At 44.0% G+C, this 17,563-nt stretch overlaps 1 protein-coding gene across 1 annotated transcript in view; it reads right to left on the bottom strand.

Annotated features, from left to right (window-relative positions):
* Positions 1-17,563, bottom strand: part of BOLA3 (bolA family member 3) — an 88,693-nt gene that overhangs the window by 30,626 nt on the left and 40,504 nt on the right. Inside the window, exon 3 of the mRNA XM_078666545.1 lies at positions 10,884-10,972. Within this exon, the coding sequence (XP_078522671.1) occupies positions 10,884-10,972 (89 nt within the window). The remainder of the gene's footprint in view (positions 1-10,883; positions 10,973-17,563) is intronic.

The raw sequence follows: 17,563 nt of genomic DNA, 5'->3' as shown, positions 1-17,563 counted from the left end.
CAATCTATGGATTTCAGAAGCCGACCTTTCGCCTTCCAGAAGGACCTTTCTGGCTTCGTCTTTAGATTCTTGCGGCAAGGACTCCAAATATGGTGCTATATCTGACCACATTGTTCTGTTGTAGCGTCCCAATAGCGCCAGTGAGTTAGACGCTCGTACTGTTAGCGCTGACATAGAGGAAAACGGTTTTCCGATATTGTCCAGGAGCCTGCCCTCCTTATCCGGGGGAGCTGAAAGTGTGATAGAAGGGTGTTTTAATCTGCGTTGCGCTGCCTGAGTTATCACAGAATCAGGCTTTGGATGCCCAATGAGACAGGCTGGAGCATCGTCTGGAGCCCTGTATTTCTTGTCCAACCTTAGCAGAACTAGAGGGACTGTAGAGGGATTTTGCATGATATTGATGCCTTGATTCCAAATATAGTCAATGATGGGCATTGACCTAACAGACTTTCTATACGGTTCCTTGAAATCGTAAAGGAAGCAGTCCTGTTGGTGAGATGGCATTGGTAGTTTGAATTGTTGGGCAGCTCTCTCCAGGAGATTATGGAAACCTCCTATATCCTCAGGACGCTGCCGTCAACGAGGAACTTCGTCGCCGAGGCGGTCGTCGATGATACACTCTTCGTCGACGACGATGTACTCGTCATCGACGCTGCCGTCGACATCTTGATCGTCGACGACAAAGGGGTCCCGGCCGTCGACGAAGACGTCGTCGACGAAAGAAACGCCGATGAGACTGACAGTGTTGAACTAGTCGTCGTCGACGAAGTCACTCCTACGGCAATCTGTGGAGATTTCGTCGTTGTCATTGCCATCGTCGACGAGGTGGTCGTCGACGGGGCGGAGGAAGGCTTTTGAAAGTGTGCTTCACCCTCGGCGGTGAAGATAGAGGGTCTGGAGCTGGCTTCTTTGACCATGGAAGGGAAAAAAGAGTCTTTTGCAGGCAAATCCTTAAGCTTTGGAGCCTCTTAAGACTGTTTTTGTGTCTTCTTTTGAGGTTGCTGCATAGAAGGTCACAGAGAAATTTCTCTGGGCCTTTTCGGAGGAGTTTTTGAGGAAGATTTTGATGATGTTTCACTCCCCTCAGAGGACAAGGGGTCCTCTTTGTCCTTAAGCCTCTGCAGCCAAGTCAAAAGCCTTCCCTCACGATCTTTTAAAGATTTTGTAGAGAAAGTCCGACATACCTTGCAGTCTTCCTTAGCACGACGTGCGGTAGAAAATCTGAGGGACTAGAGCTCCTTCCAGGAAGGTTCCAGAGAGTGGTGGCAGCTGATTGGTTGCTCTCTAGAGTTTGGTCCTTTATTACAAAAGGACCTGGATATGTTACTAATGTCAGGCCTTTGGCCTATTACTCTGTATGTCTAATGGGACATTACTTTATTTATGTACCGGGACGCCCATCAATTCAGGCATGTGAATCTAAGAAAGATACCCTAATACTGGATAACTAGATATTTTAAGTGTTTCTGGCAGGCTCAACCCCTGTTCTTTATTCAATTGTCAGGTGGGACAATCTAATACAAATTCATGTAGTTCCCTCTGGTCACTTGTTTTGGAGCTGCTAAAGTGTGGAAGTAATCGTAAAATACTTCTGCTGCAGCCATATTTCCCACTACTTTTGTCCCTTTGTATCTTGATTTGTCATATTGTCATATGAGTCTCATTCCCTTCTCTTGCCTGCTTAGCCAAGCCAGTGGCTTTCTGGACTTATCTCCTACATCTTCTACATAATATAATTTCCTTTGTTTACCCAGGTATATTGCCCAGCATTTGCTTGTTAAAACAGCATAGCATTCATCTTTTTTTACTTGTGCCTGTCTTATTAATCGTTCTGATTGGTGGCCTGTTGTTTCCTATTTCTCCAGAGATTAGGAAGTCCCAAATCACAGCCCCGTAGAAGTCACAGTACGCTCAACTGACTACTTGTTAACACTAATGTAATTTTATGTTGCCTTTTGTTGGCCATCCACCATTTTTTGATTGGCCAAGCACCATGATGTTTAGTGCCAATCATCAAATTGTTCAGAGTTTCTTGAATTTAGCATCACCATGAGAGAAGGAGATTCACCTGGTAGTATACCCATTGTCCATGATTACCTAACAGTGATATTGAGTAGGCTGTGTCTAGCTGTGCATCTATTACTAAGTTAAAGTCAAATTCCATTAATACCAATGCAGTTAGGAAGTCTGCCATCAATGTGACTAGCATACCTAGTGTGTCATTTACAAGCTTGGGTGCAGACAGACGAGGGTCAGAGGTATTCGTTCCCTTTCACAAGCTCCCAGTGCCACTGCTTATCTTCTCGAGCTATCAGCAAAAGTTTGTTCAAGGTGGAAAGGGAAATTTATTTCAAGTTAACGTGGGCACCTCCATGAATCCAATGGGGTTTGCCCAGTAGCAAAGTACTTCATATGCCCCATCCTGATAAACTGGCAATGATTATCCTTCAAATGTGTCTCCTGGGGGTACACTATGCCACTTTCCAGATGGCTAATATCCTTTGTACCAACCCTTGCTTTAGCTTAATAATGAAACCACTGACATTCCATGTCATGCATGTCAGTGACTGTGCCATCCCAGGGGACATTAACTAGCTATGTTTAATTGCCCTTAAAGAAGAGTTTGCATATTAAAGCCTGTTTACTGCCCCACAAATGTCACCACTGACCAATGCCTTCAGTTCCATTCAGGCTCAAATAACTTTTGTTCCCACAAAGGAGGTTTTAGCTTGATAGTGGACTCAACTCTCCTGGCAATTAGGCAATCAGATTTTTACCAGTTTTCCTTTTTTCCAAAGAGATCAGTATAAAGCATACGCCTTTAAAACATACCAATCGTATATTACACTGTATCAGTCACTCATCCATTTCATCATTTGAGTCCAATGTCTGCACCGTTGACTTTTTCTCACTTAATGCAATCCGCCCTCAGTGCTCAGGGCTGTTTGTTCACCACAGATGTTTCTGAGTTGTAAATGGGTGATTCACCAACTTCTTTCCACTGGCACAGTTCAGAGTTGTGTTTTTTCTAGAGTGCGGTCTACAATCCATCAGGCTGTGCATCAATCCTCCAATCAATCCCTGACCGCCTCAGGGGAAGTAAAGAGCAAGAAATTTCCTCTGTTCAACTTGGCCAGGTACATAATCATACTTTTAGATATTTTTCCTCAATTCTCTTTTCATAGCACCAACCGATCAGTATTGGGCCTGGGTGAAGTCCAGGAAGATCAGGATCAGTGTATTTTTGAACTGTAGGGGGGCTTTGTACCTGGCTCTCTTCATAGTCTAAGTAAAGGGTTATTACTGCTCTGGGCCAACCCCCACAGCACAGGCACCACAGCCTGGAGGGTCAGAAGATTTCCAAATGAGATTCCACAACCAAATTAGAGTCATTCCACCACTCTGGGATGTGCACAAGGTGAACGTTTTTGCAGCTGCAACTCTCAGTGTCCTCCGCTTTTGCCAACAGCCACTGGCTGTTTTCTCACCATCACATGTTCTCTTCCTCCTTCTTTTTTTAACTTACAAATATTGGTCCACTGGTCACCTCCGAGGAGAGTAATGTCTAGCACTACAGTATCAACCTTGAGTTCCTGTGCTGTTCATGTCTCATGGACTACTGCTAGAACCAGTCCTAATGATGGTTCCATCTCATTCCACTTTTATTTTCTCATCTGTGTTTCATTCATGGATGAAGCAGGACTCGCGAGTGGACCCTTCGAGAATGTGTACTCCTCCAGCCTACTCTGCTGGAAGGTTCTCATGGCCAGGTCTCAGCCCATTATGCACAGATAATTGTAAAAGATTTCCTCCCCCTACTTTGCAGAGGCTGTCAATTTGTGGTACCCAGGGATATGTTCCAGTATGCCGCCCCCACATGTCCATGATAGATCCTCGCCAGATGCCGCATTGCAAATCACGTCCAACAAAAGTACCCTACATCCCCTGGTAAGTGGCTGTCCAATACAATGACATTGCACTCTTCTGCATTGAATATTTTTATATCACTAATTGTTTACATCACAAGCTTCTTAGGGTGTTAAAAAACATTTGGATAAAATGTTTTAGACTGTTTCAGTTTGTATTATATGTAGTCCATGATATAATTAGCCTACCTCTAATCAGATATGTCTCTTTTAGGAGGAATAAAGCTCTCCTGTCATCATTGCAAATTCTGTTGATTTGCAGCCTCCACCTCAGCACACTGACAACAGGTCTTTTTACCTGTGCCTGCCGGAGAGAGTCACCTACCACTCTCTTTCACCTTGTTAAACTGCAACTAGGTTCTCCACCAATTTATAGACTCTTCCCTACTCTACCCCTCCTTGCATCATCTCATACCTCTTTTACTATTCCAATACCCCAAAACAACCTTTTCTAAACCCTTCCCTCCGACTCTTACCCTTCCACATCCCTTTTACTCATCTCAAGCCTCCTCCTACTGCTACGACCTCCAAAACAAACAAAAAGTCTAAATACTTCACATTTCTATCACTCCACTATCCTTTTCAATCCAATTAACAGACTAACATGTCTACCTCTCAAAGGAATTTCATATTTCACTTTACTAATTCAACACTAATCCTTTATGGGTTTCGGAGTAGCATGCTCCTCGCCAAAAAAGCACTTCAACACATCATCAGGGGTACAAGCGCTATATAAATGCAAACCTTTTTTCCCCTCAATCCCTCCGCTATCCTTCTCAATCCAAATAACTGACTAACATATTCACCACTCAAATTACTATATTTCACTATACTAATTCACCACTAATCCTTTATAAGTTCCGGAGTAGCGTGTTACTCGCCGAAAAAGCACTTCAACACCCCATCAGGGGTAACCAGCGCTATATTAATGCAAACCTTTTTCCCCTCTTCTATCCCTCCACTATCCTTCTGAATCTAAATAACTGACTAATATATATCCACCACTGCGTGGTGGTGCAGACTGTGGGGTGTGCTGTCGGCCGCTGCGTGAGTGGTCCCTAATGAGGAATACTTGTGCTTTCCCCGCCCCATAGTGGTGAGTCGAGGTGACGGGTGCGGCGGACCGGCCTGAAGTTGCAGGCCAGGAACTGCGTGCAACGGAGAGAAACTCGAGAGTGTGATTCAGAGATCGTGTCGTTCGGATACCAGAGATGGAGAGCCTACGGAGAGACTCACCAGGCCCCATTGCGCAATGGGGCCTGGCGAGTCTTACTGGAAGCGCAGTCGGGCTGGGCAACAGCTTGGACATTCTTTAAACCCGCGCAGACTGGGAGACACCGATTTAGCAAGCGCCTAAACGGCCCGGCGGGAGGGGGACAGGGGACTCAGGACACTGTTGGTCAAGCCTGTGACCGTGGGGCTTGCTGTGGAGAGCTGGACTGGGAGGCACAGAAATGGTTCCCCTCCCACTTAAGGCAGAAACACAATGCAGCCAAAGGGTGCTCCCCCACCACAGACCAACAAACTGGATAAATATGTGGTGCCCCGGGCGACAATGGCTGAGGGTGCGACAGCTCAGGGGACTCCGGAGACGGCAGAGCCCTCATTGGGGGCGATCATGGTTGCTATGCAGGAGCTGGGAACGACCCTGGAATACAAGATGGACAAGGTCCCAATTAAAGTAAACCTCCAAGAACACACATGAACAAGAAAAAGTCGCGGTGGCAGAAACAAACATTTGCGAACTACAAGCCGCCACCAAAAGAAAGGAAGAACGGATACAGCAACTCACACACTATCATAAGATAATGGCGGCAAAACTGGAGGATCAGGGAGGGGCAGGCCCGAAGGAACAACATTAGGGTAGTGGGGGTGCCGGAGGGGGCAGAGGGCCCCAGTGTGGACCTATTCTTGGAATACCTCATACTTAAACACCTCCAACCCAAGCGTCTGTCAAACTTCTTTTTGGTGGAAAGGGCACACAGAGCACCGGTGCCACCGCCAAAACTAGGGGCCCGCCACGAACCATCATTGCACGGATCCTCAACTTCCGTCACCGCGACGTCATCCTACAAGCAGCCCGAGCCAAGGGCGATCTGCCCTATGAATATGCATCAATTTCTTTTTTCCTGGGCTTCAACCCCATGGTCCAGCGCCAACGGCGTACTTTTGACGAGGTTAAAAGAACACTGCGGACTGAAAACTTCAAATACATGATGCTATTTCCAGCCAAGCTGAGATTACTGGTTAACGGCAAGTCACGGTACTTTACATCACCCAACAAGGTATGGGAATGGCTTGAGGGAGGGCGAAAGGCCATTCGATAGGCACGAAAGGGACATAACAGAAGGCCTGATCGGAGGGATGCCTCTCCGCGGAGACTCCATACTGAGCGTACAGAAGTGGGCCCACTCTCAGAGACCGGCCCCTTGGACCAGACTGAATGAGGTATTGGGGGGGGGGGGGGGGGTGGAGGGTGCAGAACCTTCCTTTATAATGAAGGTAAGAACTTGGGACTGTGCCCATCTTGAGAAATGACAGCGAAGTTGAATGCCGCAGCAGGTAAAAGAGAATCCTCCTGTATTCAAGGAAGATATTTTGGGGGATGTCTACGACCTCGATATATTGAAGGACACATGTTTAAACAAGTAATGTACAGCGGGCGGGGGACTGCCGTCTGTTCACAAGAGGCGGTGCCGGCCAACCCCAGGTTATAGATTAATGGTTCTGTTTGGGCGACAGGTGCTCTGCAAATTGTGGAAATGGGTAGTTTTAAACCTATGGTGCAAGGTGTCAGGGCGGGGGGGGGGGGGGGGGTTATACAAAGGGAACTTGCTAAAAAATTTCAATGTTATGTTTACTATTCATTTTTTGCAATCCACCCTTTGAATCACCACCTCGGGCGATCCACTCTTTGAATCACCACCTCAGGCAGGACACAAGGGGCAACTGCCAAGGGAGGGAGGCTTAGGGAGGGAACTGAGGAAGGAAGTCCAGACACTAACTATCTGGTCACAGATATGGCAGGACAATCTACAACCAAACTTAAAATCCTGACATGGAACGTAAACGATTTAGGGGACAAGATCAAATGAACCATGGTCTTGCAATACCTGCACTCCCCTTATCTCGTCTTCCTGCAAGAGACACACTTGCGAGGCAATCATTATCTGGTACTAAATAGGTTTGCAAACACACTCCTAGCTCACGCGGGCTTTACGACAGACTCCAGGGGGATGGTGATTCTAGTTAAAAACTAGATACCCTTTTTATTGAGCCGCACCAGGCAGGACCCACTGGGCAGGGTCGTGGCCCTGGCCGGGACATGGGAGGGCTGAAATCTAAACCTATGTTCCACATACATTCCACCAAAGCTACACATGGAGATCTTATCAGAGCTAAGCCCCCAGGTGTGTTTATATTGCGAGGGGACATGAATGCTGTAATGTCCCACGAACTGTATAGGACTGCGGCGCCCGCTCAGGGGGAGGGAAAGAACCTCTGCAGGCATTTGCGAAGGGTCTCTCGGATTCATGGAGGCTCCATAATCTGACCAGTACACACACATTTCCGCGGCACACAATAGTGGGTCAAGACTGGACTACCTCTTTACACAATGCATACATGTGGGACACTTTGCCCATTGAAATCCTGCTTCAAGACCCAACCAGAGACCACACCCCCCAACCACGTATAGCTCCCTGGATAACTTGAGAGCGAACACAGCAATATTTTTACGAAAACGCAGGGTCCGTTGACTCACATTGCTCGTTATGGGAGGCTTACAAAGTAGTGGCCTAGGGGATACACACAGGTAGGGACAGGGGGGCCAAGAAAACAGACACTCCAAGAGCGATGAACTAGAAAACAAGATTGACGCCCTTGAGCGAACAATATGAGAGTCAGACGGCCTCAAGCTGAGGCATGGGGTATGCCTTAAATAAAAGGAGCTCAGAGATTTTGAGGAAGACGCAGCATGACAACATGCAATAGCCACACAGAGGGGGCTATACAACCTAGGGGACAAGCTAACAAACGTATTGCATGGTTGGAAAAGCGAGACAGAGAGCGTAACTGGTTTGCCGAAATCCAAACGAATGACGGAGCGAAGCGGAGGTCTGCCGCAGACATAGCGGAGGCCTTCGTATCCTACTATGAGTCACTGTATCCATCAGCGACAGCTAGGACAAAAGAGGAGAGCATTGAATTGCTTTCAGATATCCTCCTGCTGACTCTCTTGCGGGAGGACAGGGAAATCACTGAACGGGACTTGGCGAGGGAGGAGGTAGACAATCCAAGAAGGCTGCAGGCCCGATCAGGCTACACACAAAACTCTTTTAATGTGTGGCAACAGGGGTGGCGCAACCTATGCTGTATATGTTCAATACCGCACTGCAAAATGGGCGCCTACCTGAGGACCTGAGACTTGCCACAATCGTAGTCATTCCAAAGAAAGGCAACCCATGGAGCTATGCAACTCCTATCGCCACGGTGGCGAATCCAAATGAAACTTCGGCACGACTGTCACTGGATGACAGTATAGCAGTAGATAGCATTGAATGGCCCCATCTACAGGCGGTCTTGCCCAGGCTCAGCTTCGGTCCAAACTTTTGCGCATGGGCTGCCTCCTCTGTTCAGACCCAAAAGCCAGTGTGTGGGTGAACGGGTCGGTCTCTAGGTCGTTCGCACTCCACAGAGGTACGCATCAGGGGTGCCCACTCTTCCTCCATAATCTTCGCCACTGTGCTTGAACCACTCGCGCCATGAGTCCAAGGGGACCCCTAATCAGAGGAATAGACATCAGCGGGATGGGAGGAACACATTTCACTGTACGCTGATGACTTACTGCTCTATGCCAAAGACCCAGACAAACGCTCCACAGATCATCAACATACTCCGACTCTTACTCTGAGTACCAGATAAACTGGGACAACTCCCTCATTTTCAGTCTCTCCGGTGAGCTCCCACCGCTCACAACCGACTGCACGGACCTGTTACAGCACAACAAGTGTAAATATCTTGCCATGTGGATCACGAGATCAGGGGAGGAATTATTAAACCTAAACATACTCCCAACTGGCGAGAATGTGTGGCGATATAACACACTGGCGCTGACAACCGATATCCATCATGGGTAGAGCAGCGATGTTTAAATTGATGGCCCTCCTGCGTCTGATCTATGCCCTGCACAACACTCCATACAAGATCCCAGACACCTTCTTCGGGGCCACTAAGCGGGGGAACAATGCAATCTCCTTTGGGAGGGTGGAAAACCACGCATAGCACTTCGCAAACTCCAGTGGGGAGTATACAAGGGCAGACTGGCAATCCCAGACATCCGGAGTTACTACCTAGCGGCCAAACTCATTAATGTCAATGGCTGGGTCTTCGCACCCCACTCCACACCGATGTACTGGGTAGACCAATACTCAATGGGAAACGGAGGGGAATCGGCAGCACTGTATGGGGGAAGTTTCTTCCCGCCCACACACAAACGGTGGCTCGAGCGTGACACAGTCACTAAATTACTGGGGTGGGAGGCCAGAAGGATTCGGCAAACCCGGTTATGGAAAGTGATGTATTGGGTGAGGTGGGCCGACGGCAGGAATTCTGTAGATGGAACCTCATTGGCGTAGACATCCTTGGGGACATTTGGCGGAGTGGTAACAAGATCACCTTCAAGGAACTCCAGACAGAATACCAAATGACTGACCAAGAACAGTTCCTATATTTACAACTGACACGTGCCCTGAGATGTCATATGCTAGAAGGTGAATCATTGCCTGAATACTCCCCGTTGAAGGACCAGCTGCTATTAGATCCCATGATTGACAAAGCTTTCTCCCTCACATAGAAAGTTACTGAACAATCTCCCAAACCCCTTAGGTACATTAAGAGCAGCGTGGGAAAGCAGATTTGGGATTGTTGGAAGATGATGACTGGCAGGAAGCGACCCAGAGAGATCACCATACGGGCAAGATGCAGACTTCTCCAACTTTGTCTTACACAGATCATATATTCCCCGAACGCTTCATCAAACACTAGGTAGATCAACACAGACCACTGTGCCAGGCGATGAAGGGAGACAGGCACATGTTTTCACATTATCTGGGAGTGTCCTTAAATTAAGCGCTACTGGGCAGGTGGGACCTGGGTTATGCTGGAAGTGCTGGGCTTACATATACACCTAGACGCACGCTGGCAATTACTGGAAGTTACGGGAGAGGTCCGGTGGCCCCCATATACGAAAACCTGGCTCATGTTGGGGGTGGCAAAGTGAAATATAGTGAGGATGTGGGGGTCACAGGATCCACCGAAGCTCTCCAGTTGGAGGAAAGACATAGACTGGTGCCGACTAGCAGAAAGAGTTGTATATGAAAGTAGGAGTTGCCCCAAAATATGGGGATACATTTGGGGCCCATGGAAGAAATACAGGACCTAGCTGGGGGTTGGGGGCAAATGTGGGGGAGCGAGTAAGAAATAATTGAAAGACGTATCATGCGTGATGCCTGTGATCCTTCCCAAAGGTATGCAATATTGTATTTCCTGCTCCGGATGTTGCCCAAAATACATTTGCTAAATGAGCTTTATTTGTAAGGGTGGATCGATTACATGTTCAATAAAGAGATTTTCACCCCAAAAAAATTCTTCCTCCTTTTGCTTTCCTCCTTTTGCTTTCCATATGTTGGCATGTATACAGCAAAGACCTAGTTGGACCAGCAAGAGTGGAATAAGCCAAAGCACAAGAATTGCCTGGAATCTGTCTGATGAGTGGTAGAAAGAAAATATTGTCTGCATAGCGATGAAAATGTGGAAACAACTTCTGCCCAGTCTGCGGAGATTTCTCCAACGGTCCTAACATATAGTTGTCTCAGTGTAAGAAATACAAGTTATTAAATAAAGTGGTCACATATGTCAAACTTATCTCGAATTATAAATAGGAAAAATTATATATACCTGATTAATCATTTGATGTTGTTGAACTGTCCTTTTATCCTTAAATTCCTCCGTTTCCACATGAATTTCATACATATCACCGCAGCCCCCTACAAAAAAAATTATATTCCTCACATATCAAAATTATTCTAATAGGTGGTTCAACCTTTGTCAATAATAATTCCAGTGTTTAAATGAATGGGAATTTAAAGATTATCAAAAGAAATGAAGACCGGCAGGATGTGGAGAAAAACAAAATAATTTGCTTGCTCTTGCATAGGTCTTTCAAAGTGAAATCCTTTTGTTAGGAAACAGGGTTAAGGAGAGACCCCTTAACTCTTTGAAATTATATCTAATGAACAAAGCAGATTTTGTAAAACTTTGCAAAGATAAAACAGTCTTCCAGAATCCAAAGACAATGTGGATCTTGTTATGCTGCTCTAGCTTTACATCTCAAAACGTTGCGCCAGATACAAAACAATGAAGCTATATATCCAATTAACCCCAAGGCAAACAACTATTTTGTGCACAACATATGGTTAATTCAGAGTCGTACATTGGCTAATCGCAGCCTACAATGACCAAATCCGAGCAATGATCCTACTCTTTCATTGCTGTACTTCTCATATGGTCTTCTCGCCTTTTTTCCACATGCTGGGGATTTTGCAGCCTTAAAATATTTCTTCAACCCATTTGAATACAGGACAATTGCCTTGTTCAAGACCAGGTTAGGTCCTGGCTTCCAAATTACAAGGTCCAAATTTTGTTAAAATATGGTGGCAAGCATTATCCGCCTTCTAGATCTGATGTGGAACGGAACATCAAGGTGGAGGACTGGCGATTTTTATGGAAACCACTGTTTCACTATGCATGTGTTTCTGAAGTATTCCATGTCTGAAGGGAACAGATAATAGTCTCAGGATACTTCAGGAGCAGAGTGAAAGCTAATTGATCATGATTATTTACGACTTCCTGAATGTTTCCTGGATGGACTTGACCATATAATGGAAACGGATATACTTGTGGTTTTGGAAGTTTGATAATCTATAGCCAGTTACTACATAAGGGTACATAAAATCGGAGGCTGGCCAGAAATTTGTCATACTAATCTGGTGCTGGGTTCTAGAGAACACTGAATTAAACCTGGGGGTTGCAAAAACAACTACTTGCTTCATGGGTCATAGGAATAAAGGTTTTGTACTTTTCCATTGCTGTCGAGTTTATACAAGTTAAGGATTTGAAGGAGAATATGCTGTCCAGTACTTTAATACAATTTGGACGTCTATGGTTTTACAGAGAATTGTCATTACATCGATGAACATGTTTGCCCAACTACCAAGTGCATTTAAGTTCCTTTAGCCAAAACAGGCTTCTCAAGATTACTGTAGGGTTCATTTTCTTACAATGGCTTCATAAAAAACTAAAATATGATAGAGGAAACAAAAACGTGGCATGTAGATTTTTCTGAATAGTAACCAACAAAAATATCACTTTTCTCTATTTGCACATTAATACATTTGCAAAAAAGCTGGTTTTAAGGATTTCAGACATGCTTGAGAATCTTTTGTAAAATGAGATTTAAAATAAACAAATCCAGAAAGTTACACATTGTTTAACACTATACTGCAAGGTGTCTCACATTTTGCTGCACTGCAGGATATGCCTGAGCATAAGAAACCTTACAGGATTTTATAATACGAGAACATAAAACACAGTTCAAATACTACAAAACACAACGTAATAGACTAACCGAGAAATTCAAATTAATTAAACCAACATATATGTGGTTAAAAAAAATCTATATTTGAGTTTTGGGAAGGCAATCGGATATAGGCCAAGTACCTTTGGTAAAGAAGTCAAAAAGCTGGTGGTACTGCCCCAAATACTGGAACCCAGATATTTTCGCTGCATTGGAACAAGCAAACCAACAGGCAGGCCCTGTAAATTTCTTGCTCTCCCCAGAAATAACCAACCTCTCTGCCGGCTAAGCAAAAAAGCCTGATTAATGGGGTATGCAAGTGATCACAAAAAACACTACTTTTGAATAAGCCAGAGAACACTTGGCAAATATGGTTGCAGCCATTCCATCAATCTATTAAGAAAATCATAAAGGTTGAACTGCACTGCCAAAGTTAAGAGATTAAGTGTTATTTATAAATTTACAAAAAAATCATTAGGTTATTGTCAAAATATGAAGTACATATTACAACTGTAATTCTTACTAGTTTAATCCTCGTGTGAAATATCTGCCACTTTTGAATATACTTAGTAATTGTTTTCATTTGTAGCTGCATGGGCGATAACTCAGGGTCTGGGTCCTAACCTCCCGTGAAGGATGTCCTCTCAACTAGTATTTTAAGTCCAGTGGGATACTTCAAGGAGCAAGTTGGTTTCCTACCACTCCCTGTATGCTCAGCCTTTGAAACCCATCCTTTTGTCTTTAGTTTTGAAGCTTTTCAGCAGTGTGCACAGTTCATACAATTTTGTGCTTTAACCAGGGCAATAAGACATATTTGATCCTGTGGAGCGGTAGTGCATCAGACACACCCTCTGCTGTAAACATTGTTCAAATTGGGTGCCAGTAGAAAAGAAATTTTGGTATTCTGGGTGTTTCCATCAGTAGCTATGTGAAACCTGAAAATGAACATGGGTAAAGATTTGATAGACTCAGACTGGCAAGCAACCATAACATACCAAAAAGGTATGCCCAGAAATGCCTGATTCAAATTAATTTGATAAAACATACTTCACCGAACCTATCCGGCACCTACTAACAAAAACAAGATGTTCCCCATAAGGTCAGGCAAATGCCCACCATTCCACTATAGCAACCAGGAAAAACAGACTAGAGTGAAGATATATTGATTTGGCCTTAATAAAGGCCAAAAGACAATTCAGTATGGTGTAGAAATCTAATACTGCACTACTAGTGACCTGTAAATGGGCAGAGGAAAATAACCTGCGATGACTGCACATCAAAAGAAGAGGGAGGAGTCAGTCACAGAACAAGTTGGAATACAATAATCCTTACTAACAGATGAAAAACAATACACCACATTGACTGGCCACAATTAGTGAGTGACTATGGTAACCTACATGACTTGGACATGCGTGTACTCTGAGTCTGTAAATTAAATGTCACTAATGGACTGCAGCACATATTGTGGCATTCTCTACAGTGACAGAGTGAAACATGGTTTCAGGCGTACCAGTGTAGCCTGAGTGTAGCAGCATAAAAACTAATTCGACCGGTCAAAATAAATCCTTTTGAAAGGTCAAAACTTCCCTTTTAAATATTAATAAGTTGCCCTTATGTGGATCTTGTAGTCCATAGGGCAGGGTGCATGCTATTTAAAAGTAGAATATGAAGAAATGTATAGGTAACATATCTTTACAGTGACTAACAAACACTATTTTTCACTGTGCCAGTCCTAGCTATCCTCTGTAGAAAATTCTAACACTATCTGGGAAATGGGACAAGCTAGAAAAATAAGTAAATAACAATTTTAATAGCTATTAAGAATCTAAATAGTGAAGTCAGATCTTTTATAAATCTTAAGAAAACTCAACCATTAAAAAGTTACCTTTTCCCTGCCTGAAGTTCCTGGAGGGTAATTTGCATTGGCTCTCAAACTTCTAGAAGCCAGGCATGAGCATCTGAATAGGTGTGAAAAAGATGTGAAATATTTCCAAAAAGCAATAGGCAGACCTGAATAGAAGAGAGGACTCTTCTGAACATCCCAGAATATGCAAGGTGGGGGCTGGGATCATCCTTTTTGACATTACAGTGTCAACGCCTGATTGACTGGTCTGCTAGATTTAAGTATAACACTTTGAGGTGCACTTGAAAGACAGAAAACAGGATGCCAATATAATGCTTGTGTATTCATTGTCTGGTTGCTGTAGGGCATAATTTGTCCCACATCCTTCTGTCTCTAGATTTATTGGGTGTACAGTGACTGCTACAAACTGGATTTTAGCACCAGATATGGAAGGACACTAGGGTTACCATCGAAAACTCCCCCCACACACCTAGCCCTCAGAAACTACATGGAGTCTGGCAGAAAAAGTCCACCATCATCATCTTGAAAATGCCTAAACTGGGTAGAGTTAGCCCTGAGAACTTTTGCCCCACTGTTTAATTGAGCCCAGGTGTCATTTCCATGCTCTTGCAGTCATACATATGGCCTCTCCAAGTACCCACTTCAGAACACCTCTGGACATGAAGAAAATCAGAAGAGGACAGACACTGCTTTCTGACCAGAGAGGAGCCCAGAAGGAATAAAACTGCTCTCTCTTGTACTCATGACAAAGGAGTGGACTTCAAGAGTCATAAGGTTGTCCCCCTGGATATAACAATCTAGAAGTGTCCTTCCCTGCAACGACCCAGCAACCAGAGCTTACTAGACACTGCTGATGGCTCCAGTAAGTCTCTAAATGCCTCCCCTGAAGGCCTTGGGCTTTAGAAGACTACGCCTGTGGTGGATTGGGACTTAAAAGACTAATGTCAGAAGGAAAAATCTTTGACCAGGATGAACCTGGTTAGTAAACCAGATCCTGCATCGATTACAGCGAGCATCAAATTGCAGCCACATCTCAGTTTACCACGTCCATTGAGTGTCATAGTCACGTTATGCTTCCTGCCACTATTCCAAATTAAAACTTTCAAAATTGTCAACGAGTTTGCTTATTGGATCTTTGTCTTCTTAGTATCAGTTTGTTTTTTGAATATAACTATTTTCGAATTTAGTTTGGGATTTTTATTGTTTTGCTTTCCGACTTTATTAATGTTTTGGTACTGCATAAATTCTGGACACATTGCCCCAATTTAAATCAGTCTGCTCTGTACCAAAGATTCTAGGTGGTCGAGCGATGCTTTATTCAGGAACTTTGAGCGTTCACCGGGACAATGGATGTGGTTATTCCTTGAGGTGGGTAGCCTCCCACCTCAAACAATAATCCAATTTCCTACACAAACTTCACTGGAACAGTATAATCATTCAATATGTTTTATATTTAACTCCTTTGTATTTCCCCAATCTCTCCGACAAACTTCTGGGCAGGTTTCCCTCAAACATTGTACAAACTTTCCCTGTAAATCTGTATTGTTAACACAATTGGAGAAAAGGGTCTCGGTCCTATTTCATCCTAAACTCTTTTTGGTGGGGCCATCTCAGGAGAGAGCAACATACACTTTTCCTACGGCGCGTCTCCTTTTGAAGTTTAAGTTAGCCCAAATATAGCCGATTTTATCAACTCTGGGTACCATACATATTTGACAACAGAAGAACTGAGTATTTTACTATAGTATGAACATGAAACAATAAGAATGTTAATTTCCGTTTCATCTCTTTTTACAGTACAGGAAGGAAAACCTTTGTTACTACTCTGCCTCCTATTGCATAGACTAAGCATAGGGTTAGGATTAAAAACATTCCCAGAGCATGATTTAGCTGTTTCTGTGCCAATGTTTACTCTATTGCATGGAGAACCCTTACAAACATGACTAAAATGCCACTTTTTCATGCATCTGTTGCAAAACCTTTCAATGGCTGGACATTCTTTAGGTTTCCTAAATCACGGCTACACCTGAATCCTATAGTTCTTTCCTTTCATGGAACCTCCAGTTTTCTATTGGCTAGACTTCAGAAGAAGCATTAACTTTCAAAACCTAAACAAACTTTTCTGAAAGTTCAATACCTTTGACGGTATTTATGGCAGCTTACGTTGTTAAATCTTTGCCAACTCATGTGCCAACTCATAGACTTTATTTAACTTTTCTACTAAACGTTTTTATCAAAATTTGGTCTATGAGCAAGATCATTAATTATGTGTTCAAACTTGCAGAAACAGAGTGTGACCTAAGTCAGAGACATAATCCTCAAAGCATACATCAATTTCCTGTTTTCTCGAATACTATTTGCATCCGTCCATAACTGTATTAGTCTTTTTGCCATATCATATTTCCATTTACTTGACAGTTATTTCAAAGCCATCAATTCCCAGACTACCTTTTGATTCCCAGGCAGGTAACATTTTTAATTCTTTGGAGTCCAATGCCATGCAATGCCTTAGCAAGGAAATGTTCCCCTTTGTACATTCTCTATACTCTAAAACTTCAACGTAGACCATTAATACTGGAAACCACGTTTCCTATTTCATGAGAGTTTAACCAGATAGTTGAAGAAACGTAGACGGTGGCAAAATACTGGCCATGATGATAATTGTGTCACTGGGAATACACAGGGAAGTCAAACTTAAAGGTCTTAACACTCATGAAAAGGTCTACCCTTTGTGCACAGCAGCCAATAAAATGTTCAGTCAATGACTGCACTCATGATAGTAAATGGAGACTGGCATGTGACAACGGTACCACAAATCACCTTTCAAAAATATCTAAAATGATTTATCTCCAATGCCTGCCAATTCAGATATGCACATCACTGTACTAGTACAATGCTCTTAGCACTATTTGTACACAGACAGCACTTCCAGTTCAAGTGTGCACATCACAATGCATGTAGACAATACCTGCACCCTTTGGATTTGACATATTGTGTGTAAAAACGAACAGCTTTCACTGGGATGGTCAGCAATCATAGAAAACCCAAACTGGCATCAGGTTGGCATGTACAGATGGTGTCAGCAGCCACTAACATAAGGCTGAAAAAACAAGTGCAGCGTACTGTTGAAGTCTCTCA

This window comes from Lissotriton helveticus, chromosome 11, assembly GCF_964261635.1.
Source record: "Lissotriton helveticus chromosome 11, aLisHel1.1, whole genome shotgun sequence".
Lineage (NCBI taxonomy): Eukaryota > Metazoa > Chordata > Amphibia > Caudata > Salamandridae > Lissotriton > Lissotriton helveticus.
The sequence above is the reverse complement of the archived record's forward strand: the minus strand, read 5'-3'. Positions and strand labels throughout refer to the sequence as shown.